Source organism: Gadus morhua, chromosome 18 (genome assembly GCF_902167405.1).
Source record: "Gadus morhua chromosome 18, gadMor3.0, whole genome shotgun sequence".
Taxonomy (NCBI): Eukaryota; Metazoa; Chordata; class Actinopteri; order Gadiformes; family Gadidae; genus Gadus; species Gadus morhua.
Window position 1 is genome coordinate 83,361 of NC_044065.1, and position 16,664 is coordinate 100,024.

The 16,664-nt window shown below is 45.6% G+C and overlaps 2 protein-coding genes across 2 annotated transcripts in view; both read left to right on the forward strand.

The window, feature by feature from the left end:
- The first annotated feature begins 20 nt into the window (after nucleotides 1–20).
- Nucleotides 21–10,603, forward strand: dcun1d3 (defective in cullin neddylation 1 domain containing 3). The gene is given in 6 exon segments (XM_030339811.1): nucleotides 21–588; nucleotides 1,863–1,938; nucleotides 2,284–2,841; nucleotides 8,683–8,725; nucleotides 8,727–8,772; nucleotides 8,775–10,603. Coding segments are annotated over 4 exon segments (981 nt in total). The 5' UTR covers nucleotides 21–588; nucleotides 1,863–1,938; nucleotides 2,284–2,395; the 3' UTR covers nucleotides 9,221–10,603.
- A 203-nt stretch (nucleotides 10,604–10,806) lies between these two features.
- katnip (katanin interacting protein) overlaps nucleotides 10,807–16,664 on the forward strand; it is a 31,214-nt gene continuing 25,356 nt past the window's right edge. Inside the window, 6 exon segments of the mRNA XM_030340919.1 lie at nucleotides 10,807–10,949; nucleotides 11,446–11,587; nucleotides 14,553–14,641; nucleotides 14,991–15,169; nucleotides 15,433–15,578; nucleotides 15,909–16,010. Coding sequence (XP_030196779.1) covers nucleotides 11,576–11,587; nucleotides 14,553–14,641; nucleotides 14,991–15,169; nucleotides 15,433–15,578; nucleotides 15,909–16,010 — 528 coding nt within the window. The 5' untranslated portion in view covers nucleotides 10,807–10,949; nucleotides 11,446–11,575.

Below are 16,664 nucleotides of genomic sequence, written 5' to 3' on the forward strand. Positions count from 1 at the left end.
TATATATACGTACAGCAAAATACTGGGTCGGCTGGCTTTACTGTCGTTCTCGAAGTGTCGTCTGACTTGACCGCAGTAAAAAAAAAGAGACTTTAGTTAAATTGTATTATTTAAAATTTGGGAACAGCCAACCCCTAACATCACGCCCTGTCGAATCCCCAACATTTGGTCAGTGTGTGTCAGGGTTAGTTATTTGGGGTAAGTTAGTGTGAATAAACAGACCCTGGTCGTCCATGTGATGAGGAGGAGGAAGTGATGCACATTAATGTTCACTCAGAGGAAACTGACGCTCTCCTGCTCAGAACCAGATCTCCCGTTTCAAACTTTGCCCAGAAAAAGATCTGAACCAGAAAGGATCAACAGTCACCAAAGAACGATTGATCAACCGTCACCAAAGAACGAAGGCTTTCCCCAAAGTGGAGCAAAGTGTTTATTGTGATGAAGTCGGTAGCCGGGCGCTAGCTGCAAGCTAGCTGACCAGTACGAGCTGGTTCCAGCGGACTGGTTCCACTGGTCGGTCGGCCTGTAAACCACTGGGTTGGATCGCGGTTCTGTGATGCGACTGTAAACCAGTATCACGTCGTCCAGGTGAGTTGTGTCTCCGTGGTGTTTCTTTACTTACTCCAAGAAGCTAACTAGCCGAGCTAGCTATGGCGACGCCACAGGGCCAGTCCCTTTCTATAGCTTCTGTATAGCTTCTTTATAGCTTCTATATAGCTTATATCTAGATTCTTTATTTATAATATATAGCGTCTTTATGTATTATATATAGCTCTCTATATAGTTCCTATATAGCTTTCTACTTGGCTCTCTGTATAGCTTATATTAGCTATCAACATATCTGTAAAGCTATCTATATAGCTATATATATAGCTCGATACCTATTTAGATGGTTATTTATCTATATAACTATATAGTTGTATAACTAGCTATATATAGAGCTGTCTATATAGCTAGCTATATAGATAGCTCTCTATATAACTAGCCATGTAGAGAGCTGTCTATATAGTTTGCTCTATAGAGAGCTATATTGTGTCACATCTGTTGAAACGTCATTTAAAATCATGGATGATCCAGATACCTTCTTGGGACATTCGTGTTTATCAATTTGAGTTTTTATTGTGTTTTATTCCTTGCAAAGCTAGCTGACTCCGTCCTTGTTGTTGAACCCTGACTGTTAAAGTCCTGTTTCTACGGGGCTTACATGTTCGACATCAGCTTCATTCCATCGAGGACCACTTTGGAAATAAGTGGTTTAAGTAATGCCTTTAAGTGCTATCTGGGATTATTGTATATGTGATACTCCTTGGAGATGTTTGTAGTTACAATTCCTATGCAATGTTCGTTTTCGTTAACAGTATTGTATCTAGTGGGAGATGGAAGCATAATTCAACTTTGTACGTTAACTCAGAGGTGTCCAAACGGTTAAAAAGTATACTCGTCTTTCAGTTTTGATCCAGCAGTCACGAGTAATGTGTCTGAACATGCACTGACTTCTATGACGGGGAGGGTTCACAGTTATTAAAGTACTTGTCTCTTTATAGTTATTAAAATTGATATTGGATAAATAGGACTTAAAACCGACGGTTTTTGATGCATTTTGAAGGGAGAAAGGCAACCATTGGTTTACTTTGTTGTTATACATGGATTATACAGTTCATAATGTTTATGTTCTTAGTACACAATACACCTCCATGATAACCCCTGTAAACACTTTCTAAGGTGTGCGAAAACTGTGATTTGAAAAGCCTAAACCACTTGTGGATCTCAAATTAGTTAGTTGACAAAAATCGGTGTGCAGATTTGGGAGAGAGCTGCTTACATGTTGTGCTTATGATGACAAGATAATGTGCAACTTTCAGCAGATGTCAAGGTCAGCACAATGCATCAGGATAAGATGACCCGTCCCTTCATAGTGGCCTGCCTTGTCTGAGGACGGTGAGTCACAAGCCACATGAGCATCTTCCCTAAAATATTCAATTATGTGAATGATATGTTGGATATTAATTAAAAATATGATTGCATTAGCTAATTATCCTATTTGCTAACATAGGCAGCCTAGAGCAGAGGAAAATGTGTTGTAAATCCTATCTGGGGACTTAGTCACATGACACTACCCTCTTAGATGTATTCGCTTGGTCGAAAATGGTTCTGTTAACAATCTAAAGTTGTGTATTAAGAGGTCCTACAGACGTCTTGACTCTCATAGTTTATTTACACTAGGCTTGCTGACCACCACTACCCCATCACCAGTACTAAAGCGGCCCTCTTGCTGCCCTCCAGGGATCACCCCCCCGCTCTGCCCCAGGGCCACAGGGCTATGTGGAGACATCTCGCCTGGCCAGAGCAGAGGCGTCCAGGGGTCGCAGACGGCGCCTGACGCAGAGTGGGAGACATGGGCCAGTGTGTCACCAAGTGCAAGAACCCGACCTCCTCCCTGGGCAGCAAGAGCGGAGACAAGGAGGGCGGCTCCAAAGCTCACCACAAGAAGAGCAGCAGCAGCTGCGGCGGCGGGCACAAGGAGGAGACCAGCGCCTTGTGCAGCAAAAGCTCCGGCGAGCTGTCCAATGGCACAAAGGCCCCGGACGTGTCCCTGGAGACAGCCGTGGTCCCGTCGGTGACCCGGGACCCTCACCGGGAGGAGCCGGCGGCGGACCGAGACGGCCTCTCGCTGGCGCGCATCGAGCAGCTCTTCTGCGGCTACAAGGACCAGCAGGACGACGCCATCCTGGAGGAGGGCATGGAGCGCTTCTGCAACGACCTGCGCGTGGACCCCGCCGAGTTCCGCGTCCTCGTCATCGCCTGGAAGTTCCAGGCGGCCACCATGTGCAAGTTTACAAGGTGAGTTTAGGTGTAAGCGAGTCAGAAGCTGTGGTGGAGTCACTCTGTGTGACTCCTCTGCGCTCGCTGTGCCGTGGTCCGAGACGCCAGAATGGCCAGAGGGGGCGGGGCTTCTGTTACTGATATTGATCTTGGAGGGTAAATGCTGCACTGGGTGATTAATCACCTCTGGCCAAATGATGCAACGGCCTACATGGCGAAGGAAGGAAGTCCACCATATTCAGCCACTCTTTCCAACTAGGAGTCCCATAGGACATGGATCTGTAGGCTCTGAAACTGCAGTGAGGGCTCGCTGAATAGAGTTGTCTGTTGGCTTGCTCCCCTGTCCCCTCCTCCCCCTCCCTCTCCCTCCCTCTCGCCTGGGATCTTTAACTCAGCACTTTTCCATCCAACAATTGGAAACAACAGCCGTCCCCCCAGTCAGAAAAATGTTTCATTGTTGTTTGATGCTTGCTTACTCAAGCTGTTTGCACCGACAGCCTGCACTGTTGTTGTGGTTCAGCTGCCAAAATTGCCAGGAGAATGGGAAAGGCCAAAGATCTGTGAAGAGTTTCAGTCTGACTTGAGAGGTTATGACATAATTATCCCAGACCAGTCACTAAGGTTTCACTTCTCCACTTGGACACAATGATGTACTCCAGTTCTGAATCGTAACAAGGCCCATTTCAAGGCTCACAATGGGGTTGAGCTGGGATCAAGGTCACCAACTCCATGGTACTGACTCAGCACATGGTGTTGAGGGAGTAGGAAGGTCACCCAGCATCCACTCAGAGTGAAGCCTGACCAATGGCTTTGAAGAGCTGAAGAAGGCCCGGTAATGTTGCAATGGCTTAGTTTAGTTTATTTGTTTATAGTTCTATGGACAATCCCCTTTGATTAACTGTACAGTAAAAGGAGAAGCTTTAGCCTATTTGGCTAATTTCCAGCTTTAGTCAGTAAAATACATAAGAATAAAATACATTACATTTATAATTACAGCAGGCCAAAGCAGAAGGGGAAAAAGACAAGCAAACATATTTCACACAATTGGAGCAAGAACAAACAAACACAGATGATGGGAGAGACGTCAAGGCAGTTCAAGCAAAAAAAACTATACACCGGAGACGAGGGAAAAGAAGCCACAGAGGTCACATTGAAAGTACATACAAGACACCATGCATGCAGGTAGCAGAGATGGAGCGGCGGCAACAATGACTGTCACATCAAGCAGATGCATCGCCTCTGACCAGGGCTCGAGAGGGCTTTCACTAGGAGCACTGTGGCCCCTAACTGAAAACTTTAGGGGCGCAACCAGAAATTTTAGGGGGACACACTGTAAATCAACATGCCATCCAAATATTCACATTTCTACAAATTTTCACTGTATTACTAATAAATATATTGATAATAGATGCAGAAACAATGTGCTGTTCCACGGTTTCACGGGAGTGCGCCCGCTTGTCGTGCCCCTTGACAGGACGCTGCGCCTCGTCTCTGCCCGCTCGCCCTATCCATTGAGAATGCATTATCAGGCGCGACAAACGCCTCCCGTGTGAAAAGCCCTTTATGGCACCTGAAGCAGAGCCCTGCACGTGTTCGGGTACCCGCACAATTTGGATAAGACGGGTGAAAAATGATGTACTATGTCGAACACGGGTGCGGGTCGGGTCTGCACCTGAACAGCGCAGGTCGGTCGCGGGTTTTGCGAATGTGAGCGAGACTTCTCTGGTGCTGGATATGTTATTCAGGAGTGGTGGAGCCAACTAAAACGGTCAACAGTGGATGATGTGCTTTTTTGCACAGCAATCTAATAGCACCACGCCAAACACCACATAGTTTATTCCCCGGTGTTCCATCTAATGTATCTAATTTTCCTTCGGGTGCGGGTCGGGCGTCGATATCACTTTATAGCTATTCTGGTCGGGTGCGGAATGCGATTCGCGCGTTGCAGGTTGTGCATTTCTAATATATTACATGCAATATATATATTAAAATCGGCTAGGCTAAACTTGACCCTGTTGCACACTTTCTTAATGTGTGCTTTAAAAGAAAGATGAGAATCATTAATAATGCCCAGATACTTAAATTGTTGCACAATACAACTATTTTGACCTGTTTCCACTAGGAGTGGGAATCTCTTGGCACCTCACGATTCGATTCCGATTATGAGGTCAACGAAGCGATTATCGATGCCTCTCGATGCAACAATTTTTTTTATGTACATTTCTATGCGTGATTTTCAAAAATATATATATATATACAGGTGCTGGTCATATTATTAGAATATCATGAAAAAGTTGATTTATTTCATTAATTCCATTTAGAAAGTCAAACCTGTAGAATGTATACATTCATTCCAAACAGACTGATACATTATAAGTGTTTTTTGCCAAAAAGAAGATGATTATAGCTGACAACCAATGAAAACCCTAAATTCAACATCTCAGAAAATTAGAATATGGTGAAAAGGTCAGATATTGAAGACACCTGGTGCCACATTCTAATTAGCTAACTAACTCAAAACACCTGGAAAAGCCTTTAAATGGTCTCTCGTTTTGATTCTGTATGACACACAATCTATGGGGAAGAACTGCTGACTTGACAACTGTCCAAAAGATGACCATTGATACTTTTAAAGAAGGAGGGCAAGACACAAAAGGTCATTGCCAAAGAGGTTGGATGTTCCCAGAGCTCTGTGTCCAAGCACATTAATAGAGAGGCGAAGGGAAGAAAAAGATGCGGTAGAAAAGAGTGTACAAGCAAGAGGGATAAACGCGCCCTGGAGAGGATTGTCAAACAAAACCGATTCAAAAATGTGGGGGGAGATCCACAAAGAGTGGACTGTAGCTGGAGTCAGTGCTTCAAGAAGCACCACACACCGACTGTATGCAAGATATGGGCTTCAGCTGTCGCATTCCTCGTGTAAAGCCCACTCTTGAATAAGAGACAACGTCAAAAGCGTCTCGCCTGGGCTCAAGACAAAAAGGACTGGACTGCTGCTGAGTGGTCCAAAGTTATGTTTTCAGATGAAAGTAAATTTTGTATCTCCTTTGGAAATCAAGGTCCCAGAGTCTGGAGGAAGACAGGAGAGGCACAGAATCCACGTTGCCTGAAGTTCCAGTGTTAAAATTTCCACAGTCAGTAATGGTCTGGGGGTGCCATGTCATCTGCTGCTGTTGGTCCACTGTGTTTCCTGAGGTCAAGGGTCGATGCAGCAGTCTACCAGGAAGTTTTAGAACACTTTATGCTGCCTGCCGCGGACCAACTTTATGGAGGTGACGATTTCATTTTCCAACATGACTTGGCACCTGCACACAGTGCCAAATCTAACAGTACCTGGTTTAAGGACCATGGTATCCCTCTTCTTGATTGGCCTGCAAACTCACCTGACCTTAACCCCATAGAAAACTTATGGGGTATTGTGAAGCGGAAGATGCGAGATGCCAGACCCAACAATGCTGAAGAGCTGAAGGCCACTATTAAAGCAACCTGGGCTCTCATAACACCTGAGGAGTGCAACAGACTGGTCGACTCCATGCCACGCCGTATTGCTGCAGCAATTCAGGCAAAAGGAGCTGCAACTAAGTATTGATTGCCATACATGCTGAAACTTTCCATGTTCATACTTTTCAGTTGGCCCACATTTCTAAAAATGATTTTTTTTTGTACTAGTCGTAACTAATATTCTAATTTTCTGAGATACTGAATTTGGGATTTTCAGTAATTGTCAGTACTAATCATCCAAATTAAAAGAAATAAACATTTTCAAATATATCACTCTGTGTGTAATGAATTGATATAATATGTAAGTTTCACGTTCTGAATATAATTACTGAAATAAATCAACTTTTTCATGATATTCTAATAATTTGACCAGCACCTGTATATATGGGTTTGCTACTCAGAGTTTACTAATCACTTCCTACTTTTGTGATGATCATTAAAGACATCAACAGATGAATTAACTTATCTAATATTTCATAAGAGAGAAAGCTTTTGTCACAAATGTGACTTTGTATGAACAATGCAATAATCAATGCAGCTTGCATTATAACACAATATGGAAGCATGCAAAAAATCGGTTTCAGTTTTATTTTCTTTCTAATCTTTCTTTTCTATGTCATTAAAGGAAAAGCTGCTCTTGAATTAGATGGAGTTCTTGTGTCTGGCTGTGAGTTTGCCGGCATTCTATGCGTAGGCTGTATCGCAATTTTGTCAAGACAAATCAGATTGGCCAATACACACTGAAGATAAATTCAATGATTTTAAAATTACAAAAATTATCCCTCTGAAAAAAAATGCAATTTTTTTTCTTTTTTTTAAATTCTGATTATTAATTTATCTGCATCGAGACAGAATCGTTCTAGCGAGAATCGCGATGCATCGAAGAATCGATTATTTTTCCGACTTTACGAAGGTCTAAAATCACAGCCCCAACAAATCCTCCCTTGTCAACCGTTGCTCGGACCTCCTCTAGGAAGAAACCGTTCAAAGTGGTGGGCCCTGAAGCTGCTCTATTTAGGGCTCTGTACAGGATGTATGGCTTCTTTCATTAACTTGATCAAAAATATCCTTGCTAGCTTTGCTAATTAATGTGTCAACGAGTAATGGCTGTAATTCGTTGACTCATTTGAAGCTGCGTCTGATATAGTTGTAAATGGTTTCAATTAGGAGTGCAGCGGTACACAAAAGTCACGGTTCGGTACGTATCTCGGTTTGAAAGTCACGGTACAGGACGGTACGGTTCATAGTTGAGGGGAAAACTTTAAAAACTGCTTGTTTGTCAACAATGGAGAATGGCCCATAGATCAGCAGCAATGAGAACACCAATAAAACTTGGTTATGGCATTGCATTTCTGAATTCCAAGACGGGGGGTCGTTGAAATAGTGTCGTGAGCTGGGTTAGCACAGCTCGTTATTTTTTTTAAAGCAACGGTGCTAGTAACACCTGGATGGTGCCTTTTCAAATGCGTGTGCATGTTAAAGTGCTGTACGTAGACACGGTGAGCCCTCTCCATAGCCGGAGGGCCTGTCGGAGTCCCTCTCCGTAGCTTAGGTGCGCATCCAATATTTTTTAACTCTCCGTCGCCTATTGGTCGACGCAACGGAGACAGCAAGGGCTGTGATTGGTCATCTCTCCTCCGGTTTTAGTTTTCACCTTAATTACTTTACACATTGTTGACTTTGCACCTTAAGGACCAATAAAACACCAAATAAGATTTGAAAAGCTTTGGAAGTTTATTTACAACACTGCTTACATGGTTTGTATTCAACATCCCGACGGAGAGCTGCTGATGTTGTCCGTAGTTACGGAGTCGGATTATGGAGCCGGAGTAGTATACTTTGGCTAAATGGTCCGGGGGGAACTCCGACTTCAAGTTAAAATTCCGCATCGCAAAACAAGCCTTTACATTCGCCATATTAACGCTATGTACGCCACATTTATGCACCGCGCTCCACCTCTGTAACCGTCCTGAAGTCCCTGTACCGTGACGGTTCGGTACCAATACGTGTATCGTTAGGGTTAGAGTTACCCTAACCATAACCCTAGTTTCAATGAGGGAGCTTCTGGAGACTCTTGGCTCTCATTGGCTTCTCGGAGAACCAGCCCTGAACCTCTGTCCAGGTCATGGTCTAACCCTGACCCTTGACCTCTGGTCTGTTCACCACAGACCCTAACCATGACCCTTGACCTCTGGTCCGGGTCATGGTCTAACCCTGACCATTGACCTCAGGTCCGGTCACCACAGACCCTGACCCTTGACCTCTGGCCTGTTCACCAGACGCTGACCTTGACCCTGACCCTAACCCTGACCCGCTCAGCATCTCTCTGACGTCTGCTTTGTCCCCTCCGGCCTCCAGGAAGGAGTTTGTGGACGGCTGCAAGGCCATCCAGGCGGACAGCCCTGGAGGGCATCTGCTCCCGCTTCCCCTGCATGCTGCTGGAGGCGAGGGGGAGGAGAGCTTCAAGGACCTGTACCGCTTCACCTTCCAGTTCGGCCTGGACGCCGAGGACGGCCAGCGCTCGCTGCAGCGCGACATCGCCATCGCCCTGTGGCGGCTGGTGTTCACGCAGGACACGCCCAGCATCCTCGAGCGCTGGCTGGACTTCCTGGCGGAGAACCCTTCGGGCGTGCGGGGCATCTCGCGGGACACATGGAACATGTTCCTCAACTTCACGCAGGCCGTCGGGTCCGACCTGAGCAACTACAGCGAGGATGAAGCCTGGCCCAGCCTCTTCGACACCTTCGTGGAGTGGGAGACGGAGAGGCGCCGGAGGGAGGGGCAGCAGGGCGGCTGGGGGGGGGCTGAGACCAAGAGCTCGGACAGAGGGGGGCGGCGGCTCCCAGACCTTGGGAGGGCACTGACGGGGATCTGTCCATCATTGGATGAATATTAGTATTACACTTATGGCTATTCATTTCTCCACGGGATTCCCGTTGTAACCTTATTTGTTTTGGGTTATTGAAAGGGCTTTATGAACGGTTATATTTTGAGCAATTCTATTAACTTATTTGACCTTTTTTTGATTTAATTTTCCTTTCATGTGTTTTAAGTAATTGGGACCTGAGGTGCATTTTAATCATAACTAATTCATCCATTACAATAATAATAAACACAGATATGAGCAACGCAGGAAACAAAACATGCAGGAGGCAAGCCTTTCATTAACAGCTGGGCTCTTTGAACTGATGACTGGTTATTAAGGGCCAAGCAAGGGTCAAGAAGGGACAGTGGATACTCTCCGCCGTTACAATACGCTTTCACATCAAGACTTTATCCTCCGGGGGTCAGGGTCGGTTAAAGGAGGTCACCAACCTTATTGTAACATTGACAGAAGGCACTAGGTAGTACCTAGTGCTACCTAGTAGGTACTACCTGTAGTACTACCTACCTAGTGCCTAGTGCTACCTGGCGGGTGCTACCTGGCGGGTCGCGGTCTGCTTGCACTACCGAGGCATAAACTAATGTCCCACATTTCATCATGAGAAAATTATTTTTAGGATGATGTCATTTGCACGTTTTAGTCATTGATTAAGGATTTTGCCCTAGAGAATTTATTTTAAAACGCCCCAACCTCGTCCCCCAATCTGTATCGGTGAATGCTGCAGACGTTTAGTGCTGAGAAAGGCAGGGTCCCAGCCGTGACTAAAGCCATGTACCAGTTCCACCTCTGAAGCACACCTTTTGATGCTCACTGATTGCCAGGTTGCGGAAAAGGTGTACTATTATTAAAACGTGCAGGAATTCTGGCTTTATTTTCATGAGCTGCCTTATTTTATTTCTTGGAACATCAGAACAATTCATGCTAGGTTTGTCATTTCTTGAAATAGGAATCTTGCAGCAGGGTTAGGTTAGGATAAGGACATTTGGGTCAACCTCCCCTTTGACCTCATCTTGGATTTTCTTGTAGCATCTTCAACTGCTAGCTAGTATTGTGGCACTTGAGGAATGCGTTGACTCGTCAGTGTTGGTTGTAATAAATTAATGCACCAAAACGAATGGCCTGATAAGTCACCGTATATGTAATGCTTTGCAAAGAGTGATGTCAGCTGAACTCTAAAGTGTATAAACTTAAACAGCCTAGGGTGTTTTGGAAGTGATTGTTAACCAGGTTGTTTGACTTACCATGAGTCTAACTAGGTCCAGTATGGTAATGGATACCCATTACTTTATTACCTTATAACCACTTTACAGTGGTTTTGATTCAGACCCCTTTGTCCTTTTTATATCAAATGCATTGGTTTATAATGAATAAAACAGTGTTCAACTTTTAAAAGCGGACCATGGAATTTCTGCTGTCTTTGCATGTCGCACCCAAACTGAAGACCTGTGACTCTTGCCTCCTTAATATTATCGCTTAATACCTCTAAAGCATTATGGTTAGATGAACCCTGCCTCTCTAAAGCATTTCTCTCCGTTGTAGATCAGCAGTTGTTTGGGTTGCGAGCAGAGCAGGGGGCGTGTCAGGAGCAAGGGGCGTGTCTGGTCCGGCTTCGGCTCGCTATTGGCAGATGGCTTGCCTGGTAACCAACCAACGCTAACAACAACACGGTGCAAATTAAATTACATTCTCCAGAACGACACGAAAATAACGAATAATAATTAAAAAAAATACTTCGCATAATGTAAGTATTGTGGGAGTTGGTCATCCAGTCTAGTTGTCAAACTTTTACTGTATTCCACAATTACTTTATCTGCCAGAGTTCATTATAGCTCTTGTTAGCACGTTAGCTTACTTGCCTGCCTAGATGCTATTGAACTAGCCTTCGGTGTTAGATGATTATTAAATGATGGCAGGTTCACATTATGTAACAGCTGTAGGTGCGATTATTTATGTGCATTTTCTACATCATTTGGGTCAATTAAAACGAAAGGGCAATGGTCTATCTTAGCCCTCCCCAAAAATTGAATTCATTGATGGATCTGACGACCTCAACATTTGTATAATTAAGAGATAAAAATGAAGTTAAAAATTGATACCCTTTTAAACGTTTCATTATTAGATTTATGAGGGAGTAAAAGCTCATACGTGTCTTCAAATGATGGAAGATGCCATGGGCTGCGTTATATAACAAATCACTTCTCCTAAGATAGATAGATGAATACTTTATTGATCCCCAGGGGGAAATGGTCAGGAATAATGACCGAAACTGAAGAACGGTAAGCATCATCCATCCATAACACAACCCTGAAGAACGGTGGCTCACTCTGGATGATGGGTCCCTGAACATCATCTAACCCCAACCCTACTATGGATAGCGAGGTAGGCCGGCAATGTTTTTCTAAATACATTTTGTATTACGTTTGAAAATGCAAGTGGGCAAACAGGAAAAAAAAATTACTTGGCACATTACTTTATATGAGGCATTATCAAATGATGCTTCCAATATATTTTGAATGGGTCTATTCTCTCTCCCTTCTGTATGAAGTAATGTCCACTCTGCTCTTCTTTAAACCTTCTTCTTTTGGCTCAGGTGTTGTAGCCTGTCACACTGAGTAAGACATCTGTCATTCCCTTTGTCTTCTGCATGCCGTCCGTCATTGCTTGTGTTACAGAGAGTCCTTCTGTATTACAGACATGCCTATCTTTGCTTGAATAATCAATGTTGCATGTAACACAATCCTGGCTGAACACATTATGGCCAAGACTTCCCCTGTTCACTGATGGCTGCTGTGTATGCGGTTACATGGTTGATTAATAGCATCCATCCAGCACAATACATGAGAGTAAGGTAACCAAAGCACTACACATCTGCTGGACCTTCTCATACGGAGCCTGCAAAGCCTCAAGCCTCTTATGGGGCAGTGGGCCAAGGGCCGAAATTTCGTTTAATTTTTCTAATTCGCCATTCTTATGTGCAAATGTAGCTTTAATTATAATTACTGTTTTAGCGATAATGCAGGAGGGCTAGATCAATTAGGTTTAAATAGCATCCAGGAATGGTGCATCGATGAGAATGCAAGGAATGAGGAGGACGAGGAGACGTAGCTTGCTTAAGACTATTATGTTCAGCCTTGTTTATTTAAATACTCGGTAATGTCTTTCAGTTTCTATAAAACAACAGTAAAATAAAAACACCTTTATTTCTATGAAGCATAGTAAATAAATTACTACAGGCTAAACAACATATACAGTTATGCAAATAAATCAAACAGAGCTGCAATCACAACACAGAAAAAAGTCATACACAAAACATACACTCAGATACCCAGGAGCAGTCGTGTAGAGTTTGTTTATTTTGCCTGAGTATCTGAGCATACACCCCGTGCATGACTTCCCTCTGTACCACGACCACAGCTCTGCTTGATCTACCCATAAAAATAAAGGAAACAAAGTAACAGGCACTTACATTGTCACAAACTTAATACCCTGAGTATTAACTAAGCTGCCTAATCTGTGGATGGCACAAGCCTTTTGGCCTCTGCAGTCCACTCGCCGTCAGGAAACATGCAATGAAGCAGCTGTTGTGCTCTCTTGTGCCGATGCCGTTTTGCATATGGTTAAAACTGACCGCTTGTATGATGTCAACATGCTTGCAATCTTTTGGCTTTGCGTTGGCATGGTCCGGTAAAGAAAAGCAATACTTATCGGTCCATTCAGTTTTAAACTGGCGGTTCTCCTGGTTGACCTTCCTTTTCTTGGCAAATGGCATGTTTCTTTCATCAATTTTCAATCCGTAGATTTTTGACAAAGTTGTAATAACCTGGGATGACAGACGGATAGTGGGAAAGTGACAGCATGCGGCGGCTACTCTCTGGCGTGTGACGCTAGTGAAGGTGAAAACGCACGAAGCACGTCGTTACGTATGCACGCAGTAAAGTCAACGTTCAAGTGGATGGTGTGGGCTGAGGGGAAAATATAGCAGGTCGCGCAAAGAAAAAAAAAAAAAAAGTTTTTTTTTTTTTTTTTTGGAGACAACATGTGCATGCGCTGGGTCCACGCGGGCCGGACATTTGGCTCTCGCGGGCCGCTAATTGGGGTTCACTGGCCTAGAGCCTCGTATCGAGACCGCTTAGAGCCTCTTATGAGACCGCCTAGAGCCTCGTATCGAGACCGCCTAAAGCCTCATATCGAGACCGCCTAAAGCCTCTTATGAGACCGCCTAGAGCAGGGGTACTCAAGTAGAAATGATGAGGGGCCACAAAAAAATTTTTCAGTGACTCAAGGGGCCGGTCGGTATACGTGTGACTGAGGCCGATATATGCTCTGTTTTAGACGTAACGCGTAAGCACGTAAGATACATAACCCCCCCTTGCGCGGTAAAATATCCCCCCTTACGTGCTTAAGTGCGTCGGCCAAAATTCCTGACTATGCGACTAAAACACTACGGCCCTACGCAGCTCGCAAAGACTGTGATTGGCCAGCTAACCACATCCTTTCAGGAGTCTCACATTTCCGGTTTTACAGCATAATAGCGCCATTTTTAAAAGGCCGTGACAGAAGCGAATGAAGAATTTTGAAGAAGGAGAAGAAGAAAACACAAGAACGAATTATGATAATTATAAATATAAACAAGCCAGCGATTTCCACTTCCACGCCCACAGATTCGTTCGTTGCTCCCCCTACTGTTCTGGCGGAGAATCCCATTGCAACACGCGCAATCCTTAAGGAACCTTAAAGGAACCGTAAATCAAAACTTGTCTAAAACAAGTCCCTTGTGTAAATTACGTGCTTACGTCTCTGCGTCTAAAACGACCCTAAATCGGCCTTGACTGCTGCTGAGATGGACTGTCTGCCTCGAGTTTGGGAGGGCTGGAGTGGTCTGTGGGCTGGAGTGCTATCTGTTTATCGTTGCAACCCCCAGCCTCGTATTGAGATTGCGGCGCGCGGTTTCAAAATAAGAGCGCCCAGCACAATTTATTTTATTTTTTTATAATTAAAAAAACTTTTCAAAACAGCTCGAGGGCCATTAATAGACACCCCGCGGGCCACAAAAGGCCCGCGGGCCGCTACTTGAGTATGACTGGCCTAGAGCCTCTTATGAGACCGCCTAAAGCCTCTTATGAGACCGCCTAGAGCCTCTTATGAGACTGCCTAAAGCCTCTTATGAGACCGCCTAGAGCCTCTTATCGATACTTCCTAGAGTGGCTTATTGAGACTGATCGAGGTACAATGAGTCTGTTAGGTTTTGTCAGATTGTCTGTCTCTTTTCTATTCTCATCAATTATCCTTCTCATCTTAGTGTGTGTATGTGTGTGTGTTTGTAATACTGCTGTTTAATGTGAAGGAACACCAGAGGTGTCCGGGAGTGAAGCTCGGCTTTGCTGTGGAAGAGACTCTGGATGAATATTTAATTGGCCTTCAGCACAAAAACAGGTGAGGTGTGTTGCTGGTGGAGAGGTTCCGTTTCACAGGAGAGGCTCTCAACCTGCATACAGCGGCTCTGTGGTCAGAAAGAAAGGGAGCTGTTGGCTACAGCTGGGTTTACATGGGTAAAGATGTTAAACATGGGTAAACATTGGTAAACATGCTTTACCTTAAGTATTCTCGTTGTATTTGTATTATTTTGTACTCCAATGTCTCCGAAGTTGAATCTTGGCAGGGATCAGGGATAGGCTGAGGGTTAGTAAGTTGGTATTTTATGTGCGTTATTAACCCTCGTCATTCATTCATTCATTCATTCATTCATTCATTCATTCATTCATGACCTTCCTGGTTCTCCTAGAGTGCTCAAGCGGCTCCGGACCAAAGGCCGTGGGCAAATAGAGCTGGAGCGGCTGGAGCAGGGCTTCTCCCTCTACCTCAATGGGGCCAACGCCGGGGCCGGGGGCCACACGCCCAGGAAGCCCCCCAACCTGCCTCCGTCCGCCCCCCCCACCGCCAGGAGGGCCACTCACACTGCCGGTACGCACCCTGAACGCAGCAGCGCTCACAACAGCTGCAGTGTTCCATAAGAGACTACCCAGACCCCCACGAAGGGCTGGGGGCACACGCACTGGGCACCACAGAGCCACCCCCCCCTATCTTCCAGCCGGCATGGTACGGTCTCCCATCGCTGATGGACGAGTGACCTTCAGGATTACCTGAAGGCCTTTGGTCCTTCTGGGGTTGTGACTCTGTGTGTTTTCTCTTCTCTTGGGCCTTGTGTCTCCGGGACTCGTCTGCAGATGGTCTGAGAGGCAGTCAGGACAGCCTGGTTCTTAGCGGGCCCACGGGCCCCCAACGGAGCCAGACGGGCCCCCAACGGAGCCAGACGGGCCCCCAACGGAGCCAGACGGCCCCTGGGAAGGTCCAGAGAAGGGAATGGGTGCAGGTAGGGACTGCTGCTGCTGCTGCTGCTGCTGCTTTGCGTTACTGCATTGACTCCTGTGGATTAGTTTCATGCTTAGATATCTTTATCTACTTATTTCTCTATTTATTTTCAGATCTTCGGGTCATTTGATTTTGAAATCGAGCTTTGGTCACATGACCTGTAGGATAATGGGTGCATTGCAGTCAAGGTTGCTTGATGATTTAAATGTTTAAACGTATTCCGTATCTAAACTGCGGCGAGCCTTTGGACTCCACTGAGGGGAGGGGGGTGTGACGGGGGGTCTGACGGGGCTACAGGGGGGGTCTGACGGGGGGTCTGGGGGTCCCGCAGGCCCCAGTCAGGATCCGCACCGAGGACGGAGCCTGTGTGAGAGCCACCCCGGAGAAGCGCTACTCGGACGACTTTGAGCCTTACGGCAGCAAAGACATGGAGGTAGAAAAGCTAACCTAACCCTGTCCTCCCCCTCTGCCTGCTGGGGGGTAGAACTGCCTGTTCTCCTGCCTGTTCTCCTGCCTGTTCTCCTGCCTGTTCTCTCTGTTCTCCTGCCTGTTATCCTGCCTGTTCTCTCTGTTCTCCTGCCTGTTATCCTGCCTGTTCTCTCTGTTCTCCTGTCTGTTCTCCTGCCTGTTCTCCTGCCTGTTCTCTCTGTTCTCCTGTCTGTTCTCCTGTCTGTTCTCCTCTATGTTCTCCTGTCTGTTCTCCTCTCTGTTCTCCTCTCTGTTCTCCTGTCTGTTCTCCTGTCTGTTCTCCTGCCGGTTCTCCTGCCTGTTCTTCCTGTTCTCCTGTCTGTTCTCCTGTCTGTTCTCCTGCCTGTTCTCCTGCCTGTTCTCCTGTCTGTTCTCCTGTCTGTTCTCCTGTCTGTTCTCCTGCTGTTCTCCTCTCTGTTCTCCACTCTGTTCTCCACTCTCTGTTCTCCTCTCTGTTCTCCTCTCTGTTCTCCTCTCTGTTCTCCTCTCTGTTCTCCTCTCTGTTCTCCTGTCTGTTCTCCTCTCTGTTCTCCTCTCTGTTCTCCTCTCTGTTCTCCTGTCTGTTCTCCTGCCTGTTCTCCTGTCTGTTCTCCTGTCTGTTCTCCTGTCTGTTATCCTG